At 52.3% G+C, this 19,041-nt stretch overlaps 1 protein-coding gene across 1 annotated transcript; it reads right to left on the bottom strand.

Moving 5' to 3' along the window:
• Nucleotides 1–10,691: 10,691 nt before the first annotated feature.
• Nucleotides 10,692–12,319, bottom strand: RAP2B (RAP2B, member of RAS oncogene family). The gene has a single exon (XM_066193899.1). It carries the CDS (start codon nt 12,299–12,301, stop codon nt 11,750–11,752), a length of 552 nt encoding a protein of 183 aa, XP_066049996.1. The 5' UTR covers nt 12,302–12,319; the 3' UTR covers nt 10,692–11,749.
• Nucleotides 12,320–19,041: the final 6,722 nt, after the last annotated feature.

Here is a 19,041-nt window from a genome sequence, read left to right as displayed (position 1 = left end):
TGTCCCAAGTCACTGGGAGCACCCTGGGTCACCCCGGGCCGCGCCATGCCGTGACAACAGGAGCTGTGTGCTCACACAGCAGGGCACGGTGCTGGTGTGCTCACAGGTTCTGGTGTGCTCACACAGCAGGGCACGGTACAGGTATGCTCGCAGTCCCGGTGTGCCGGCAGGTACCAGTGTGCTCACACAGCACAGCAGGGCACGGTACCGGTGTGCTCACAGGTACAGGTGTGCTCGCAGTCCCGGTGTGCCGGCAGGAGCACAGTCGGGCTCGGGGGCACCGCCCGCACCGGCAGCTGCTGCAGCCGGGCTCTGCTGCCCAGCGAGGCTCACAAAAAGAACCGGCGTGTCCCGACAGCACATCCGAGAAGAGCACTGCGGCCAGCACGGCCACACGTGGCCCCCGATGTCACAGGGCTGGAGCACCAGAAGGTGCCGCGGACACCGAGCACAGGAAATCGCCTCTGCGAAAGCTGGGAGAGAAGCCTGAGCACCAGCCCTGCTCCCTCAGACATGCCTAAAAACACACAGAAGAGGCATGTACTCAACATGATCAACAACGGGTAGAAATTAGTAGCCCACAAACAATAAATATATGAAGGTTTCTGTCATTATGTTACAAATAATTCAATAACCATAAACCTTTTAACAGCCAAAGGGAAGTCGGCAGCGTGGTGGTTGCTTCTCATCAGAACAAACCCTTTTAATAGCTTCAGCCCTCAACATTAATCAGCATTTATTGCTTAAAATTAACGTTTGTAAGTTCCCTCATCATAGCACAAAGTCTGAGGATCCCAGGTCCCAGCCAGGCGAGGGCATTGCGATTCCTCCCCGGGTTGTATTTCAGAGCAGGCAGAGCTGCTGTCGCACAGCACCTGTTCTACAGCCTTGAAACGAGCAGGGACTGCAGCGACAGTGATTGGAAAGGTCCAATGCTGATAACCCTGGTGTAAAGCTGGAGGCAGTCACTGAGCCCCGGCTCCCCCACCCTGCCCGTGCCTGGGCGGGCTGTGCCCCGGGCCGGGGGCTCTGCTGCAGCCCCATCCCACGTGTGGGCTCACAGGGGAACCGGGGGCCGCGGCCCAAGGGGGAATTACCCACCCCGGGTGGGTGACCCCGCGGGTTTCCTCCCCAGCAGCCCCAAACGCCGCTGCGCCCATCGCATCTGTCTCTGCTGGGGCAGAGCTGCAGGAAGCAGAAGTGCGGGTGTGGGTGTGGGTGGGTGAGTGGGTGGGTGAGTGGGTGTGGAGGGGCAGAGATGAGGAAGCTGAGGACAGAAGTGTCCCCAGATCTTTGGGCAGTTCCCTTGCCCAGCGGCAGGGAGGGGGCACAGACAGCGGGCACAGAGCACAGGAGGGGCACAGAGCACAGGAGGGGCACGGGCAGAGAGCACAGGAGGGGGCACAGGGACCCCGCATGGGCCAGCGGCTGTGGGAGCCGGCAGGGCCGCTCTGCCCCGTGCCCTCAGCCCCCGAGCTGCTGCTGGAACACCCGGGCTGCCGCCCTGCCTCAATTCTCTATGCAGAACTCGGGCTGCGGAGCAGAGCCCCGCGGCCGATGCTCGGTGGCTGTGATGATGGCCAGGCTGCAGGTCCTGCAGGCTGTGATGGTGTCAGGCTGTGATGATGGTCAGGCTGTGATGACGGTCAGGCTGTGATGACGGTCAGGCTGTGATGATGGTCAGGCTGTGATGACAGTCAGGCTGTGATGATGGTCAGGCTGTGGTGATGGTCAGGCTGTGAGGATGGTCAGGCTGCAGGTCCTGCAGGCTGTGATGGTGTCAGGCTGTGATGATGGTCAGGCTGTGAGGATGGTCAGGCTGTGAGGATGGTCAGGCTGCAGGTCCCGCAGGCTGTGATGGTGTCAGGCTGCAGGTCCTGCAGGGGACAGCCCTGTGTGGCCCGGCAGAGCTGCCCTGGTCCCCAGGATACTGATCTGTCCCTCCCAGAGCCCCAGCCCAGCGGCCAGAGCTGAGCCCAGCCTTGCTAGAAACCCATCCTCAGGGAAATACTGACTTCCCATTGCCGCAAAACAGGAGACTGTTTTGGAGGAGACTGGTGTAGTGTCTTCCAGAGAGAGTTTGCATAAATCAAAATCTGATTATGCTACATTTTGAATGCTAGATTTTCCACAAGATGGTGAAGCACAGTGATCTATAATCTGTTTTGCATTGAATTAATTGAAATAAATTACCATAATCCTCCCCGAGTCCTGCAATCACTGTTTTTCAGATTGAACCTTTCCTTGAGGGTTTAAAAAAAACATGGTTGCTTTTTCCATAAGGGTAGTTATTAGACTTAAAAATAACACCTGCCCTTGGAAGAAAGCTCAGGCCCAGCTGAGTACCTCATTACCTGCTGGCTCAGCCCTTTGTTAATTTGGTAAGTGCTGTGATGTATCACCACAAAAGCCCGTTTTGAAGTCAGCGTGTTTCATCTTGCAAAGAGATTGATTTGAAATTGACCCCGTTTCAAGTGACTAAAAATTGTAAGAGTTTCTAATTAATTCAGTTTTGAGCCTACTCACATCACACGTTTTCCATCCAACCTCTGGGTCCCAGAGAGTATATGGAGTTTTATTCAGAGGGGAGGGTGGGGCCACCCAAAGGAGCTCATCCTTCCTTCTGCAATGTTTCTAGTCCAGCACTTACACCAAGGCTACGCAGCAGTCTTGCTTCCTGAAGCACAGAGCTGAAAATTGCGGGGTTTTTTAAATTTCGGAACATGCATGTTTACATCTATGTGACCACACACCCCTGCAGGGACCCAGAGGCTCTGAGGCCCACAGAGCTCCTGAGTGCAGAGGAGGCAGCAGGGCAGGAGGGAAAGGCAAACTCAGGGCACCTTTGTTCTCCCTCCAGTTCTGACATAGTTCAGGGGCTTATGTAGCTCTTGGCAGACACTGAAAAATCAAAAAAAAAAAAAAAATCAAGTGACGGCTCTGTCTAACTCCTGCTCTTTGATTCAGCACCGACAGCTGCAGAGGGAGCCTTTGGGATGCAGCCTCCATCCCTGCTGAGGTGCTGGGGATGTTCCTCAGAGCTGCTCATCCCTCCGGGCTTGGCCACACAGTCTCAGGGCACACAGCTCCAAACCCTTCTCTTCCTGGCTGGCCACTACTGCAGGTGTTCCACAGGATCTCTGCCTTTTGAAAGAACCACATTTAAAAAAAAAAAAATATATATATATATATATATAATACACCTGTTTGCATTCCAAGATAGATTCACAGTTCATAGAAACCCTGTGTCACCTCAGGGTAAAATCATCCATAGAAAGGGGGGAAAAACAAAGTTCAAGTTTACACTATAGACAGCTGAGAATTCAGCGGAGGGGAAGGAAAGCTTTCTTTTATAATGAAATTACAACTTCAAAAAAAAAAATCACATTACTGGGTGCATGTGAAATATTTAAATTCAGGCTGTGGTTAAATTCGCTTCAGTAAGGCTCTGATTTCAATGGGGTTTCAAAAGAATGGGGAATTAGGGACACGCACCCACAGAGTCAGAGAATATGTTAAGTTCAAACCCAGCACTCAGTCAGTGCACAAACAGAAATTCAGTCACGAATTGATATTAAGAATTCTATTGTCGGCACTGGGGACACCTGACACACCTGCTTGTGTGTTTTTACATCCCGCAATAACACGGTTGATGTCTCCATACGAGTATGCACAAACATGTTTTCCAAACGAACTCCAGCTCCTCATCAGTTAATTGCTGTTAACTACCGAGTGCTGAGAACCTGAGCGACGGCTCAGCACACCTGGAACAGCTGCCACCAGGTGCACACGGAGCCAGCCCAGCCTCCCCGAGGCTGTGAGGAGTGCAGGAATATCTATCCCCGGGCTCTCAGCACTCCTCAGGCAGCTCTGGCTCCCTGTCCCCGTCGCCAGGACATGGAGGTGACACAAGTGACACAAGCCTGGCTTCCCCCGCAGACAGAACTGCCCACAAACCGGACGGGTCAGACAGGTCAGGGCCTCACCTTTAATCACCATGGGAACCCGCTGCTTTAGCAATGCTGAACTAATCTGTGCCAGGTCAAAAGTGCTTGAAGAGAATCCAGAAAACTCTTTTTAGGTGCTTTATAATTGGCTAAATAAACACACACCTCGATTTCTACGTCACTGGTCTGATACTCAGCGAGTGCAAGCACACAGGTCCTAATTTTTCTGTGCTAAAAGTAGAAAAATGTGGATGTTTCCCGAATTGTGGATACCACATACGACTTTGTACATAAGCATAAATATTTATGCTCAGCAATCTGTAACTGCCACTGCAGAGGCTGAAGTACAGTAATACTGTAAGGGAATAAATGCCTCAGTATCTGTGAACTTTAATTCACTCCAGGCTGACCCAGTTCTTTTGGGAATAATCTTTTCCGAGCTGTTTCTCCGCTGTGAGTCCAGGTCTTAGAAATACCTTAAACATACAGTGTTCTCCTTGAACTTTATTGCCAAAATATGTGGGGACATAGCATGGATTTCTGAATCTGCTCAGCCTGTGCTATACAGCAACTCCGACGTGAATCTCCTCTCTATTTTTTTCCCTTAATTAAAGGAGAAACCAAAAGATCCAACAATCAAAGGGAATGCAAAACCCATGCTAAAGTAAACATAACATTTGAAACCAGAAGCCCAGTAGAAAACAGCCAGCCGATCTGGGATGCGGCAGAGTACCCCAAAAGGAAGGGAAATCAAGACTGCAAACATTAGAAACTCAATTCCTCGAGCACTCGGTTAGCGTGCTTTCATCTGAACTTTGGTAACCATCAGTAAACTTGGCAGCAGACTCCCCCCATGAAACGGGGGTACGTGATACTGCTGTAGTTCATCCAGGGGATAAAATCATCGCTAATCTCATCCCTCAGCACACACAGCTCCCAAGTCCCCTGAGTCACATTGCAGCAATCATCACCGTGAAGTTCCACACAGCTTGAAAGAGATTTTGGTGATTAGTGGTGTAGGGAAGCTCAGCCTAAACATCAAACTCATCCCTGGTGGAGAACACGTGTTGTACAAATGTTCTCGGCGCTTTTGGATCTGCTTAGCGGTGTAAGGAGGGAAGAAACCAGTAAATCCACAAGGCACACACAAAGGGATGTTTTATACCCAAACCAGAAGGATGGAGCCCACCTCCCCAGCTCCCAGCAGGACACCCTGCTCCCTGCCCTGCCCCACAACCGTGTCTGGCCTCTGGGGAGCCCTGCAGTGCGTGTCCTGCTTCCAGCCCCACCCCACAGACTGCCCCACAGTGCCCACGGCAGATCCCCACCCCACAGTCCCCACAGCAGATCCCCACCCCAGTCCCCACAGCAGATCCCCACCCCACAGTCCCCACAGCAGATCCCCACCCCAGTCCCCACAGCAGATCCCCACCCCACAGTCCCCACGGCAGATCCCCACCCCAGTCCCCACAGCAGATCCCCACCCCAGTCCCCACAGCAGATCCCCACTCCAGTCCCCACAGCAGATCCCCACCCCAGTCCCCACGGCAGATCCCCACCCCAGTCCCCACAGCAGATCCCCACTCCAGTCCCCACAGCAGATCCCCACCCCAGTCCCCACAGCAGATCCCCACCCCGCAGTCCCCATGGCAGATCCCCACCCCAGTCCCCACAGCAGATCCCCACCCCAGTCCCCACGGCAGATCCCCACCGTGCCCAGCCAGGATCTCCTCAGTCCTGCACGGCCACCCCCAGCCCCAGCTGCCTGAGGAGCCCCAGGCAGCACAGCTGGGGAAGGCACCAGGACCCTGCAGAGGAGGTTAAACACAAGGCACATTTCGTGTTTTCAAGGACACCTGCAGTTTTGAGCTCCAAAATGTACCTATTTTATGCTTCTACACAAAGTGTTTGTGGAATATCTGCAGAGATTTCTCTTTCAAGCTGCCTCTCTGGCCAAGAGTGGATACAATACACGTCCCCTGGACTGCTGAAATTGGGAAAACTGTAGGAACACCACAGAAACAAAGAATTAGATGAACCTACCCACAAATGAGAAACTGGGAAGGGACATCTGCTGTAAAATCTGACCTGTACCTTTCGGAATACCTCATTCAGAGGAAAGAACAGCCAACTTTGATCTCAGATTAGTCTTCACCCCCAAGTTCATTTACAACCATCCTCAAAAGCCACCTGAACCACCCCCTTTCACCCTGGTGTGACAAAGTGACGTGATTGTATCAAAAGGAAAAACAGCAATTTTTTGATCATTCTGTCCAGTCTCAACGCTGCAGCATTTCTGGCACAATCATCATCAGTCTGTCAAGCTGAGGAGAAACATCTGGGATCTGTCTGTACCTGGACATCAAATCTATTAACTGAGCACTTTTTATCATGTTCCCTTACAGAACTTTGTAGAAATAAATGGGGTTTAAATCATTGAAGCTGAAGTTACATGTCAGGCAACATTTTCCTAAAAATCTCTGTCAAGGACTACAAAACAAAGCCATGGCTTCTTCATCAGTCTGCTCTTCACCCAAACTTCCAAAAGACCCAAGAGTGCCAAAACTGAAAACAGAGTCAATACAGAACAGCTGCTTTCAACATTTTAAGACTTACTTGAACGACTTGCAAGTTCTGGTTAACTGACTTCTAATTTTACAGCGGTTTATGTAGGATCTGGGACTTGCTGGATGGTGCAGATTAAGGATTTGAGCTCTTGCTTTATGCACAACCTGCACCTCTGGCATGGACAGCAGCAAAGCAGCCCCGGGGTTGGCTGGAGCAGCTGTAGCCTTCAGAAATTGAAAACAGCCACAGAGAAAATGTGATGGCTGCTCTGGAGCTTTCTGCAGGAACTCCTCTGCTCATCACCACCGACAGGTTTTGTTGGGGGCTCCCTCAGCACCACAGTGACTGTTCCATAAGAACTGTCCCATAAGGAATGCCCCAGAACTGACATCACTGAGGTGAGGTCATCTGTGGAAAGGGAGGAATTCTGATTCCAACCCCAGATCACACACACACACACGCGCACACACACAGACACTGACTCTTCCTTGGGACACACGGCAAGATTTTTGATTACAGACTAACAAACTTTACATAAATTAAAACACTAAAAAAAAACCAAAAAACAAACAAACAAAAACCCAAAAAAACCCCAATACATGCAGCCCCAGCAACACACTCACACTCCATTTCTCATCACTACAACACACGTGAATATCTTTTGCTTTCTGCACTAAAGTTTGCTCTCAGATCCCTCTCATCTGCTGCACACATGGTCACCCAAAGACTGTCGGCCCCAAACACAAAGTTCTACACTTTGGGCACATGCTGGATTCCTGCAAAGAGGAGGTTTCCAAACCCTGTTGCAGCAATGTGACAGGAAGGAGAGTGTTTGCCACACACATTTTGCACGAGGCTGTACACACTGTGGGAACCGGCTGTAAGCTGTGAATATCAGTGTTTTAAACCATTTCCCCTTGGAACTGAGCTCATCCACGTTTGCCTCCAGAGCAGGTCTCCGATCTCACTGGAACACGAGGAGTTCTGCCCAAGGGTCCAGTGAGGGCTCACTCAGAGCCCCTGGGCTGCTGCACAAACCTGGACGGGGACAGAGCTCCAGCTGTTCTCCATTCACCTCCTGGGAGTCATCCAGGCACTCCACGCATGTGTGCCGCTCCTTTCAGCACAGAATCCTGAAAGAACATGCAAGTCTCTGCATTTTGTCACTCCTCGAGGAAACCTGACCCCGAACAACACCTGCACACAACGAGCACCCAAGTGAGGAAGTCATAAAGAGCCAGCTGCCCTTTATTTAAAATGCCCTTTGCAAACAACTTGCCGTACATTCTTTGTGAGAGAAGCAGAACCGCCAGGACCCCACAGCCACAGAGTTCCACATCAGCTCCAGCACCATCAGAGCGACAAATCCTGAGCATCACGTTGAGCAGAAGCATGCCTGCTTTGGGGCTGGGGGGAGCACGGGGCACGGTTACAGTCACGGACACGGGATGCCACACACGCTTTCTTGCAGATAGAACAAGCTCGGATTTTTCAAAATACAATCATTATGTACAGCAAAACATGTGGTCACAAGACCAGCCTTAAACCAAGGCCTTGTTTACACAATTTCTGCGATGTCAGGAAGTATTTTGGCCGGGAATGTAATTTTTCTTCCAAAACAAGTAAATATTTGCAATTCTCACTGCGAAAAGTGTGATATACCACCTCTGTATTGACACGGGTGTAACATATTCCCACAGGGAAAAGGAATAAAGAGTACCTTTATATTGATACAACATTTCCCTCAAGTGTCGAAGCTAATATAGCTTGCATCACTCAGTCAAGTTAAAGCAGGATGATTTTTTTCCAGACTTATTATAGACAAGGCCTATGTTTAACAAGCACCAGAACACTTCAGAGTGTTTGGAAGATCAGACTACTGAGCTCTATACACTTTGTACTGTCCTCAGCAGTCACAGAGAACACGGAATGCCTAAATACATTCAAAACCCTGGTCAGACAGTGCCACGGCTGCTGAAATGCTTCACTGTTTAACAAATCCACCTTTTTGGCCCGAACGGGAACGTACCACAGGAAGGCCCAGCACAACACAGAGCTCAGCTGGCTGAGCAAAGCTGGGCTTTGTGTGCTACAGGCACCCACTTTTGCTTTATTCCTCAGGCACAGCTCAGGCAGTGGGGAAAGAGGCACTGGGGAACGTGGGGGAGCTGCTGGCTCCTGGGAGGGCACAATAAATACCTGCTTTTATCAAGCTGCTGTCAGTGCACTCATCTAGAGCCAGGCCTGGGGGGTACTAAAAACTGTACATTCCCATTGAATTTAAGGCAAAATTGAACCATGGCAGTAACTGAGATGTGCATTTATTATTTTTTTTTTAGCATCAGTCTGTAAGCTGCAGATGTGGCAGTAGTCAAGCTTCCTCAGCTTTCAGTGCAGTACTTGGGTCAAAAGAAACCCCTTCTGTCAGTGTTATTCCCCTGGCCTCCTAACATGGGAGTCCTCCAGCTTCTAATGAATTTTTTTGGAATTTCTGGAGGATGAGCAGCAAGGAGGTTTTCAATTTTCTCTTAGAAACGAGGGATAAATGAATGTGTGTGTTAGAGGGAGAGCCCTGGCAGCAGCCAGGGCCCCAGCACTGGGGCTGCCTTCTCCAGCCCTCTCTGTTTCTCAGTGGTTGTAGCACCGAGACTGAGCCAGCCCCACGGAGTGCACCAACAGCTCCTTGCTGGAAGGAGAAACGCTTTCAGTACACAATCTTTGACAAAGATACCTGATGTTACTACAGCAAGTATCCAATTCTGACTAAAGCACAAATGGCAGTTTTCGTTTCAGCCAGTGGGATTTCAAAACTGACACTGCACACCGTTCTCCCAGTGCTGAGGCACAAAGTTTTCCTGCTTAAAATAGGAGAAATGACCAGATTCACAGAGGAATTACGGCAGCTACTTTTCAGCTGGCCTGATTAAAAACCCCTCTACACATCACTGCTCAACCTTTGAGGTGTAACATGATTTCAAGATTTCTTGGGATAGGGGGGAGAAGGAAGAAGAGAGTTTCAGGTTTTGTGTGCAGACCTTTGAAGAAGGGGCAAAGAGAGGAAGAAGACAGGTAAAGAAGCTCCTAGGATCTTCCAGCTGATGGGAGGCACAGGTCTCCTCCCACCCCAGCCCCTCTGCAAACCAGAAAACAAAAAGGTCTGGTTGATAATTTTGAAGTGATAATGCAATGAGACTAAAAGCTTGAATTTAATAAATAATTGCCCTTTAGAACTTCAGCCCAACAAACCAGGCTGCTCCCAGGAGGGGAAAAGGGCCTGATCTTACAGGGCTTCTTGCAGTAAGCCCACACTATCTTCTCAAAGCTGCCTCTGGGCACAGCCTTCCTCTCACAACTTGGCATCACACTGGGCCAGGACCTGAATAACAGCAAAGATCTGCACCAAAAATGACTAATTATGTAAAACAGCAATCTTGTGGTTTGCCTTTTTTTTTTTCCACCACTGCTCATAGCTAGATCGACCCCTCCACCTTTCACTGCTATGAGATAGAAATCTGGATTAAGAGCCTGTGTGAAAGTCAGTGTTTCATGTGATACATAACAATGCACAAAGTTGTTTTCTAAAAAACAGCATTTGTATTAAAATTCTTAAAACGGATAGACATCTCTTCAATGCATGTCCGCAATTTAAATGACAGTTGTTAGACTTTTCTTGGTACATCACAACAATAAGATTTCCTTCTTTTGCTGGCTGGAGGCACATCCCACGACAAAATCAAAGAGAAATAGAGGAAAAAAAAAAATAGCCCTCCCCCCAAAATCCCAAAAGGCTAAATTCTTGTAAATTTGAAGTAAATGAACCCCGAACTTGCAAGACATGGAAATAACAGTTAAAAGGCTCAGATGGAAATAAGAAATAAATTCCACTAACAATAGGCCCTTTTGTCCTGGCTTGCTCGGTGTGATTACTGCAAGGAAACTGTTAAGTAGTTTTTGGAGTAGCAGATAATGGGATTCTGTGGAGCTTTCACAGGTTGGCACCGGCTGGAACAGCTGAGTTTTGAAGGCACACTACAGACACAGGGCTGCTGTTGGCCCTGCATCGCTCATGGGAAGTCTTTGCACTTGAGAGAGAGCTAGTCATCAAAATCAGGTATTGCCAACCCAAACCCCCCCCGGCACAAAAAGCACCACCGCCCCCCGCCCGCCCGCCAAAGGAAAAACCAAAACCACAACGAAATCACACACACACGCACACCTAAAAAATTGTGCAGATTTGTAACATTTTCACAGCTGATTAAAAAAAATAATAATTAAAAAAAAAAAGAAAACCAGGAGAAAAACCACCACGCTACCACTCTCCTGCAAACTCCCATCCGATACAGCAGGTAAACAAAATAGAGCATTATTCCAGGGATATCGGCGGCGCTGCCCGGCGCCCCGTGCCTGGCAGCACCCATCGGGTCACAGTCCCAGTTCCATGTGCAACTCTCCGGGCGGGACGGCCCCGCACCGCCGCCCGCTTGCATAGAGACCGCGGGGAGCGGCTCCGGGGACGGGGCCCCGCAGCCCGGGGTGCCCGGGACGGCTCCGTTCTCCGTTCTCCCGGGGTTATGGGGCTCCGCTCCCCCGGGTTACGGGGCACCGCTCCGCCGGGGTTACGGGGTATGGGCACCGCTCCGCCGGGGTGTCCGGGGCACCGTTCCACCGGGGTTATGGGGCTCCACTCCCTCGGGTTATGGGGCTCCGCTCCCCCGGGGTGCCCGGGACGGCTCCGTTCTCCCGGGGTTATGGGGCACCGCTCCCCCGAGTTACGGGGCACCGCTCCGCCGGGGTGTCCGGGGCACCGTTCCACCGGGGTTATGGGGCTCCGCTCCGCCGGGGTTATGGGGAACCGCTCCCCGGGGTGCCCCGGACGGCTCCGTTCTCCCGGGGTTATGGGGCTCCGCTCCGCCGGGGTTACGTGGTATGGGCACCGCTCCGCCGGGACTCTCAGCGATGCAGGCACCGCTGCCCCGGGCTGCCCGGGCTCCCGGCCGGGCTCCCCGCGGCTGTCCCGGGGCGGGTTCCCCGCGTGGCTCCGCTCCCCGGGCGGCGGGACCGGCTGCTCCCGCGCCCGCCGCCGACACTGACAGGAAATATGCCATGACCAAGACTGGACGAAACGTACATGCCGAGAAAAGCCACATTTCCAAGACGATGAATTATTTTTGTCGTTTTGTTCCCGGTGTTTTCTCCCCGAGCGGGGCCGCCGGGGCGCGGGGCCGCCGCCGCCCTCAGAGGATGGCGCAGGAGGCGCAGCACGGCTCGTCCCCGTTGGGCTGCGCCGCGTAGTTCATCTGCCTGACGATCTCGGCGAACAGCTCGTCCACCGAGGCTTTGTTTTTGGCCGAGGTCTCCATGAAGGGGCAGCTCCACTCCTCGGCCAGCGCCTTACCCTCCCCGAAGGAGACCTCGCGCTCGCCCTCCAGGTCCACCTTGTTGCCCACCAGGATCATGGGCACCCGCTCGTACCTCTTGACGCGGATGATCTGGTCCCGCATGGGCTTGATGTCCTGGAAGCTCTGCTGGTTCACCAGGCTGTACACCAGGATGAAGCCCTGCCCGTTCTTGATGTAGAGGTCCCGCATGGAGGCGAACTGCTCGGTGCCCGCCGTGTCCAGGATCTCCAGCACGGAGGGCGACGAGTCCACCTCGATCTCCTTGCGGTAGAAGTCCTCGATGGTGGGGTCATACTTCTCGATGAAGGAGCCGGTCACGAACTGCACGGTGAGGGCGGACTTGCCCACGCCGCCCGAGCCCAGCACCACCACCTTGTACTCCCGCATGGCTCCCGCCTCCCTCCGCCGCCTCCCGCTCGGGGCTGCCGCGGCGGGCGGGGACGGGGCGGAGGGAGGGAGGGGACGAGGGACGGCCCCGCGCCGGGGCGGGGAGGCGGCGGCCGCGCCTTGCGGAGCGGAGCCGGGCCGGCCCCGGCGCCGGGCAGCGCCGAGGAGGAGGAGAGGAAGGAAGGGGACGAGGAGAGAAAGAGGGAGGGAGAGCGGGCGGCGGCGCTGCCGTTACCGGGCCCGGCCCCGGCGCGGCGGCGGGACAGCGCTACCGCGGCCCATGGCGGCCCGCCCCGGCCCCATTGGCTGCTGCGCGCGGCCCGCCCCGGCCCCATTGGCTGCGGCGCGCGAACCGCCCCCGCCCATTGGCCGCGGCGCGGCGCCGCCCGCCCCCATTGGCTGCCGGCGAGGAGCGGCAGCCGCCCGCGCCCCGCCCCGCGTGTGTGACCCCGCCCGCCGCGGGGCCGCGCTCGGGATCACCGCTCGTCCCCGCCCGGCCGGGGTGCCTCCGCACCGGGAACGGGAACGGGACAGGGACCGGGACCGGGAACGGGATCGGGACCGGGACCGGGAATGGGATCGGGACCGGGACCGGGACCGGGACCGGGATCGGGATCGGGATCGGGATCGAGACCGGGATCGGGATCGAGACCGGGACCGGGATCGGGATCGAGACCGGGATCGGGATCGAGATCGGGACCGGGACCGGGAACGGGATCAGGACCGGGACCGGGACCGGGATCGGGATCGGGAACGGGAACGTGATCGGAAACGGGATCTGGAACGGGAACGGGATCGGGATCGGGATCTGGAACGGGAACGGGATCGGGATCTGGAACGGGATCGGGAACGGGATCGGGAACTGGATCACTGCGCCTTCCCTCCCGGCCCGGCGTCCCTCCGCTCTGGGAACGGGATCGGGATCCCCGTGTGTCCCCTCCCGGCCCGGTGGTCCCGCACGCGGCGCGAAAATGGGGCCGGGCGGTGGGACCGGCAGCCCGGTGTCCCCGAGGCCGGTGCCCTGCCCCGTGCCCCGCCCGCTATGGGCGCTGCCCGGCCCGGTGTCCCGCACCTCCCGCCTTATCGCAGCCTGCAGCCAGGGCCGGGCCGTGCCGGGGTAACGGGGGAGCCGCGCTCGGGGTGGCCGGGGACACGGGAGAGCCGTGCCGGGGACGCGGGGGAGCCGAGGTCGGGGTGCCCCCGCCCGCCCCGCTGGCCCCGGAGGCTCCGCGGGCGCTGTGCCCGCACGGACCCGGTCCCTCGGGAGCGGCTGTCCCCGCTGGGAGCCCGCCCGACAGGACAGCCCCGTGCCGGTGTCCCCCGTGCCGCGGGGCCGGGACCGGAGATGTGGCCGTGCCGGGTGTTGGTGCCGCTGGCACTCGGTGGCCCGTGAGCGGCAGCGTGGCCCCGCAGGGCTGAGTCACACGGGCTGGATACGTGCCACTGTTTGTAGGACTGGGACTTTCTATTAGACATTCCTTTCAAGAAAGTGTCATTAGTTGTTTTGGCACCCTCCTGTCTTAGCTGTTGCATCTTACTCAGTTCTTTACAATTTTCAGTATTTGTTCACGTAGTGCTGACATTTAGATCCTTTCCACCACACCTTGTTCCCAAGCCTAATCCAAACACAGCACTTGGGGCAGGCAAAATCTAAAGGATTTGACATAAGTGTAGTAAATAATGTTCTCTTGTTCCTGAACAATTTTCACAGAGGCTAAATTCTACTGAAATTATCTTTGCAGCACTCACATGCTGTGGGGATTCATCCCTGTGGTCACCAATGCTCAGGTGAGTGCTGTACCCGTGGTGATCCCCTGGAGCTCAGGCTGAACCCCTCTGCTGCTGGTGTGTAAGTGTTGGCAAATCAAACCTGTCCTGAGGGACACAGGGGCTGTGTTCCAGCAGTCCTGCAGTGGAATGGGCAATGGTTGGAGTTTTTGACTGTTAATTATGTCACGTGTGTGAAACCCGTAGGCCCAGGGTGAGGTTTGTGGGTGCAGCCGTGTCCTGTACCCAGAGCTGGGTGTCCCCAGGTGGGGTGCTGCTCTCATTTCTCCCAGGTGCACATTCTTCTGACACCCCTGCAGAACCGGTGGGCTGCTCCTGAGCTGGTGCAGGAGCTGTGCAGGTCAGCCTGGGGCTGCAGCAGGGGTTCTGTTTCCCATCACAGCCCCAGGGCTGGGCTCTGGGCCTCTCTCTGTCCCACACTCTGCCTGCTGCCCACATAACCCTTTCACCTTGTGACAGACTCTTGGGCCATGGTGTCCCAGAGCAGCTCCTGGAAACCCTGGGAAAGGTCTCTGGGCACTTACAGCCTCTTGTTCTGTGAGCTGTCTGTCCATGGCTGCTTAGCCCATCCTTTGGAAACTGAATAACTGAATAACTGAGTTCCCTTGGTAGCTTTTAAGGCATTTCTCCACCTTTCCTGTTGTTCCTTTCACTGCCCATCTGATTCCCCTCTCCTAGAAGTACTCTGGGGGTGGAGCTACCACATCACCCAGCTCGGTGTGAGGCACCCAAAATCAGTCACCTGCTAGCAAGGGCTGGCAAAGTTCTCTTCAAAACCAGCTGTAAGAATTGCTGAAAGGCCACAGTGTCACTGCACATGTATTTTATTTTCTTGTTCTGTGCTCATGTTTTGGGTATGATGCAGACTTGCTCACCTTCATCCCTTCTGTAGCAACCCCACATCTGAATTATTCACATTACACTTTCTCCCAACATGCCAGTAGCCAATTTTATAAAGACCAGACTGTAATCCTGGTTTAAATCCTATTTATTTAATCCCAGCTCACTGTTGGACTGTGATGTGTGTTGTTTTTTTCAGTGACAGAATAAAATTACTCTCCATTTTTTAGTTCTACCCTGCTCTATTAATTACTGCTGTTTCTGAAGAAGGAAATGTATCACGTTCAAAGTAACAAACAATCTTTATGCCGTTGAGTTTAAATATGGAATACGATTTCTCAAGTGCCACTGCCCTGCTACATGTATTAATTTAATCTCTCATTACCAGCCAGCTCTAGGTAATTAGTTAGTCTGCAGTGCCAGCAGTCTGTGGGAAGTAACTGAAAGAGTCAAGTCTGGTTTTCTTAGAAATGAATTCTGGTGCATGGCTACAGACCACTGAGGGATCTGTGGGCTGGGAAGTTTGAAAATCCCTGGCTGAGGGTCTAGGCACAGAAGTTAAATAAATCATGAGAGGATGCAGCACATAATATTTGAATTATGCAGCGTGCAATGCATTGGGTGGCTGTGCTTCATGAATGGTGGTGGTTTAGATTCTCAGGAAGAAAATTAATGTCTTCCTGAAACAATCTCTGGTTGGGCAGCATGAAGGCATGACAATGCAGCAGGGTCTAGGCAAAATATAATAATCAGAGCTGGCTGCATTAATTCGATTTTCAAAATGGTCAAGCATATTTTAAAAACAATTTCAGGATGATTTGATGCTGTCTTAAAAATACCAAAATAAAAATCAGCTGAAAAGCATACCTTTGATTACTAAGCAGTTCACCATATAATATTTACGTGTCTAACTAGCTTTTACTGTGCTGAGTAACCCTGCTTGCTCAGTAGAGCTGCTCACACAGGCTGAGGTTATTTCTCTGCACAGTTAGAGAGTCGTGAGCTGCTGCTGTTAGAGATACTTGGTGCAAGTAAAGCAGTGGCTCTGGGTGGGTTTTGAAATGGTTTGTACTTTGTAGGCAAAGATTAAGTGAGGGTAGTTCAGATCAGTAACAGATGCAATATCTGAAGTTTGAGTACCCTGAGAGTTTGTCAGTGCCTGATTCCAACAGGATTTAATGCTACAAAAAATAAAAACTTGCTGGTGTTCCTGAGGGGTCCATCTAACCACGCTCAGGGCTGTGGGGTCAGTGTCACCTCCAGAGACCTGAGCTGAGTTGGAGATTCTCCAGAGGAGCTGTGCCCCTCCTGAGGAGCAGGGGCTGCTGTGAGGAAGGGGCTCAGCTTTGAGCTCTCCGTGTTTCTGCACAGGGTTTGCTGCTGGCTCTCGGGAGGCCCCAGCTCTGTAGGTGAGGCTGGGCTACAGTCTGGGAAACGCAGAGCTCTGGGTGAAAAAGGCACTGAAAGCAGGCTCAGAGTTATGAGAGAACGTGCCTGTCTGGAACCTGAAGCTGCAGCTCTTGGGCACAAAGAGCTGCTTGGCCTTTCTGGGTTTCTCTGCCCCTGTCAGTGACTGCACACTGAAATAAGGTTTATTGACACGTGGGGAGTTCTTGTGACTGTGAGAGAGACTTCTGAGATCCTAGTGCTCTGCCAGGTACCAGCCAGGCAGGGTGATGATTGAATTTTAAAGCTACAAATCACACTAAATGTTGTATTTTAATTTCTCAGCACTGCTGCTGAGAAAATCCCGAGGGAAGTCACAGGCTAAGGATACTGCACATCATTTCACTCCTGAGATGGCAATGTTCCCTGGATATTACAGACATACCTTACCCCTCACTTAAGATTTACTGACTTAGCTGGCTCACAACCCAATATAAAACTGTTAAACTGAGAAGATTCAGAATCACTGGGGAAGAGTTGCTGTTCTGTCACTCCCATGCTGTCAGTACGAGACATTAATATTAATAGTAAACCTAAAGGTAAAGGGAGGATAATTACCGAGGGAAACCAAGAGGATGAAATACTCTGAGTTCTAAGAGCAGAATTGCACCAAATGTTTTCTGGCGTTGGACAAATGTGGAGAAAATTTCCAATGTTTACTCATTTTGAATGCATGGAATTGAGCGAGATTTTGGGGCCTTAATTAGTTTTTAGTGCAGTGGTGTACAAATAAGTCTTTATTTTGGGCTTGGCAGCAGGATGGTTTAGGTTGCTTTGGAGGGCTTGAGGATGGAGGAGGTGACAAAAATAACCTGGCATCCAACAGCATTTAAATAAATTTTTTAACTTATCTACACCTTGAGTAATTCTCCATAATTCCATGTGTGAATACATATCCGCATATCTGCAGCAAGACTGCCTGATGTGTGTTTATCTCAACCCAGTGGCATTCACAAACTCATTCCAGGACCAGGGTGTGCTCACAGGGTAATTCCACGGCCAGGGTTCATTGGAAGTGAAACTTCTGTGGCAGCAGAGAGATGCTGGTGTCACAGAACAGAGCTGTGCTGGTGTCACACACTGCTGGTGTCACAGGCTGCAGGTGACCCAGGTCAGAGCTGTGCCACTGCTCTGAGCTGGTTCCTGCCCTGCTCAGCCCCTGCAGCATCTCCCTCCTGAGCAGGAGCTGGGCTGTGCACCCACAGTCCTGTCTCAGGGAAGGGGAGCCCCACGGGGACTTTCCTCTGCCAAAAGATCCCCAAACGCAAAATACCAAACTGGCGTTTTTTTTCTGGAAATCATCACAGCTGCTGGTGGGTGTAAATAAAGTGTAAAAAATAAAAAAAAAAGAAAGAAAAAAATGACACACATACACAGAAAAAAAAAAAAGTTCATTATTTCCATCAAAAGTCCTGCCAGAGATCTTATCACTATTGCTAAAGTAGCCTTGCTGCCAGAACTTATCAGATGTTTCCTTGAATTGGTGTCATAATGCCACTTCATGTTTCTTAATAAAGAACGTGGCATGCTTATATCCCACTCCTAGACGTGATGTTTATATTCAAAATATGCATAATTGTCAAAGTTCAGGTCTATCGCTGTGTTCGTTTTTTGTTGTCAGCTCCCTTCTATCTACCCCAGGAGCAGTTCACCTGAACTGGTGGTGGGGTTTGGGTGAGCACAGGGAACAGGGAGAGCCCTTCTCTGTTCCTGTGTGTAGGCGTGGTGAAACAACTTTTGGAACCATAAATGTAATCTTGATAGCACTTGCGTGGAAACGGTGCTATTGTATGGTAATGAAACGGGTGTGATCAGCCTGGAGTGAAACCGGTGACTAATTCGAAAAGCAAACTTCCTGTCTGCAGCCAAAGCCCTTCTGCAGAAAAATGCCTTTTCCTCACTGCCCCGTGGCACTGTGTCACATTGCAGCCTCAGCTCTGCTGCTGGGAGCGCTCGGATACAGCAGGCAGTTATCATTCGGACTTTTCACTCTTGAATTTGTTTAATTCCTCCGTCTCCTGACCAGGAGCAAAGGGTTTTACTGGCAGGGTCTTCTGTCAGGGCGCGGTGGAAGGAGTGTTTCCAGCTGGGGTCTCTGGGGGTGAGATGGGAGAGTTCCAGAGGTCCCAGAGAAGCAGCACGAGGTTCACCAGTGATGGATTTTCCTCCTGTGAGGAATGACTGTAACAATCTGCCTTTGCTCTGGGGCTGGTGGTGTACAGCTCTGCTCGGGGCTGTTGGAATGGGGAATTGTCCCACTCTTCAGTCAGCTGAGAAGGATCCCAAAGACCAGATTTTGGGAAGGATGGCATGGTTTCAGCTCTGAGACCTGGGCTGTGCTGTATATGGTGCACAGAACAGCTCCTGCAGTACCCAGAGAGTTCTGCTGCCTTGGGTCCTTGAAAGCATTCAGGTGTAAATATTGATTGCATTTGAGCATTTTAAAGTAATTTGAGGGCAAATACATCAGCGAAGGAGATAAGGATTTTTTTGAGCCCCGAGTTAGGCTCAGTCTGATGTCAGTTTGCAGCCTCAATAGCCTCCAAATCTCTCGCAATCCTTGAGCACAGGGCCGTGTTTTCTGATTGCGTTACAAGGGCTGCTGCTGTTTCTGGCTGGTCAAGGCCGAAGGGATCATTGTGCCTGGCCGCTGATTGTGTCACCAA

Source organism: Chamaea fasciata, unplaced genomic scaffold, assembly GCF_029207755.1.
Source record: "Chamaea fasciata isolate MVZ Bird 193981 ecotype frontalis unplaced genomic scaffold, bChaFas1.0.hap1 SCAF_11, whole genome shotgun sequence".
NCBI lineage: Eukaryota > Metazoa > Chordata > Aves > Passeriformes > Sylviidae > Chamaea > Chamaea fasciata.
This window is presented reverse-complemented; position numbering and strand designations above follow the sequence as displayed.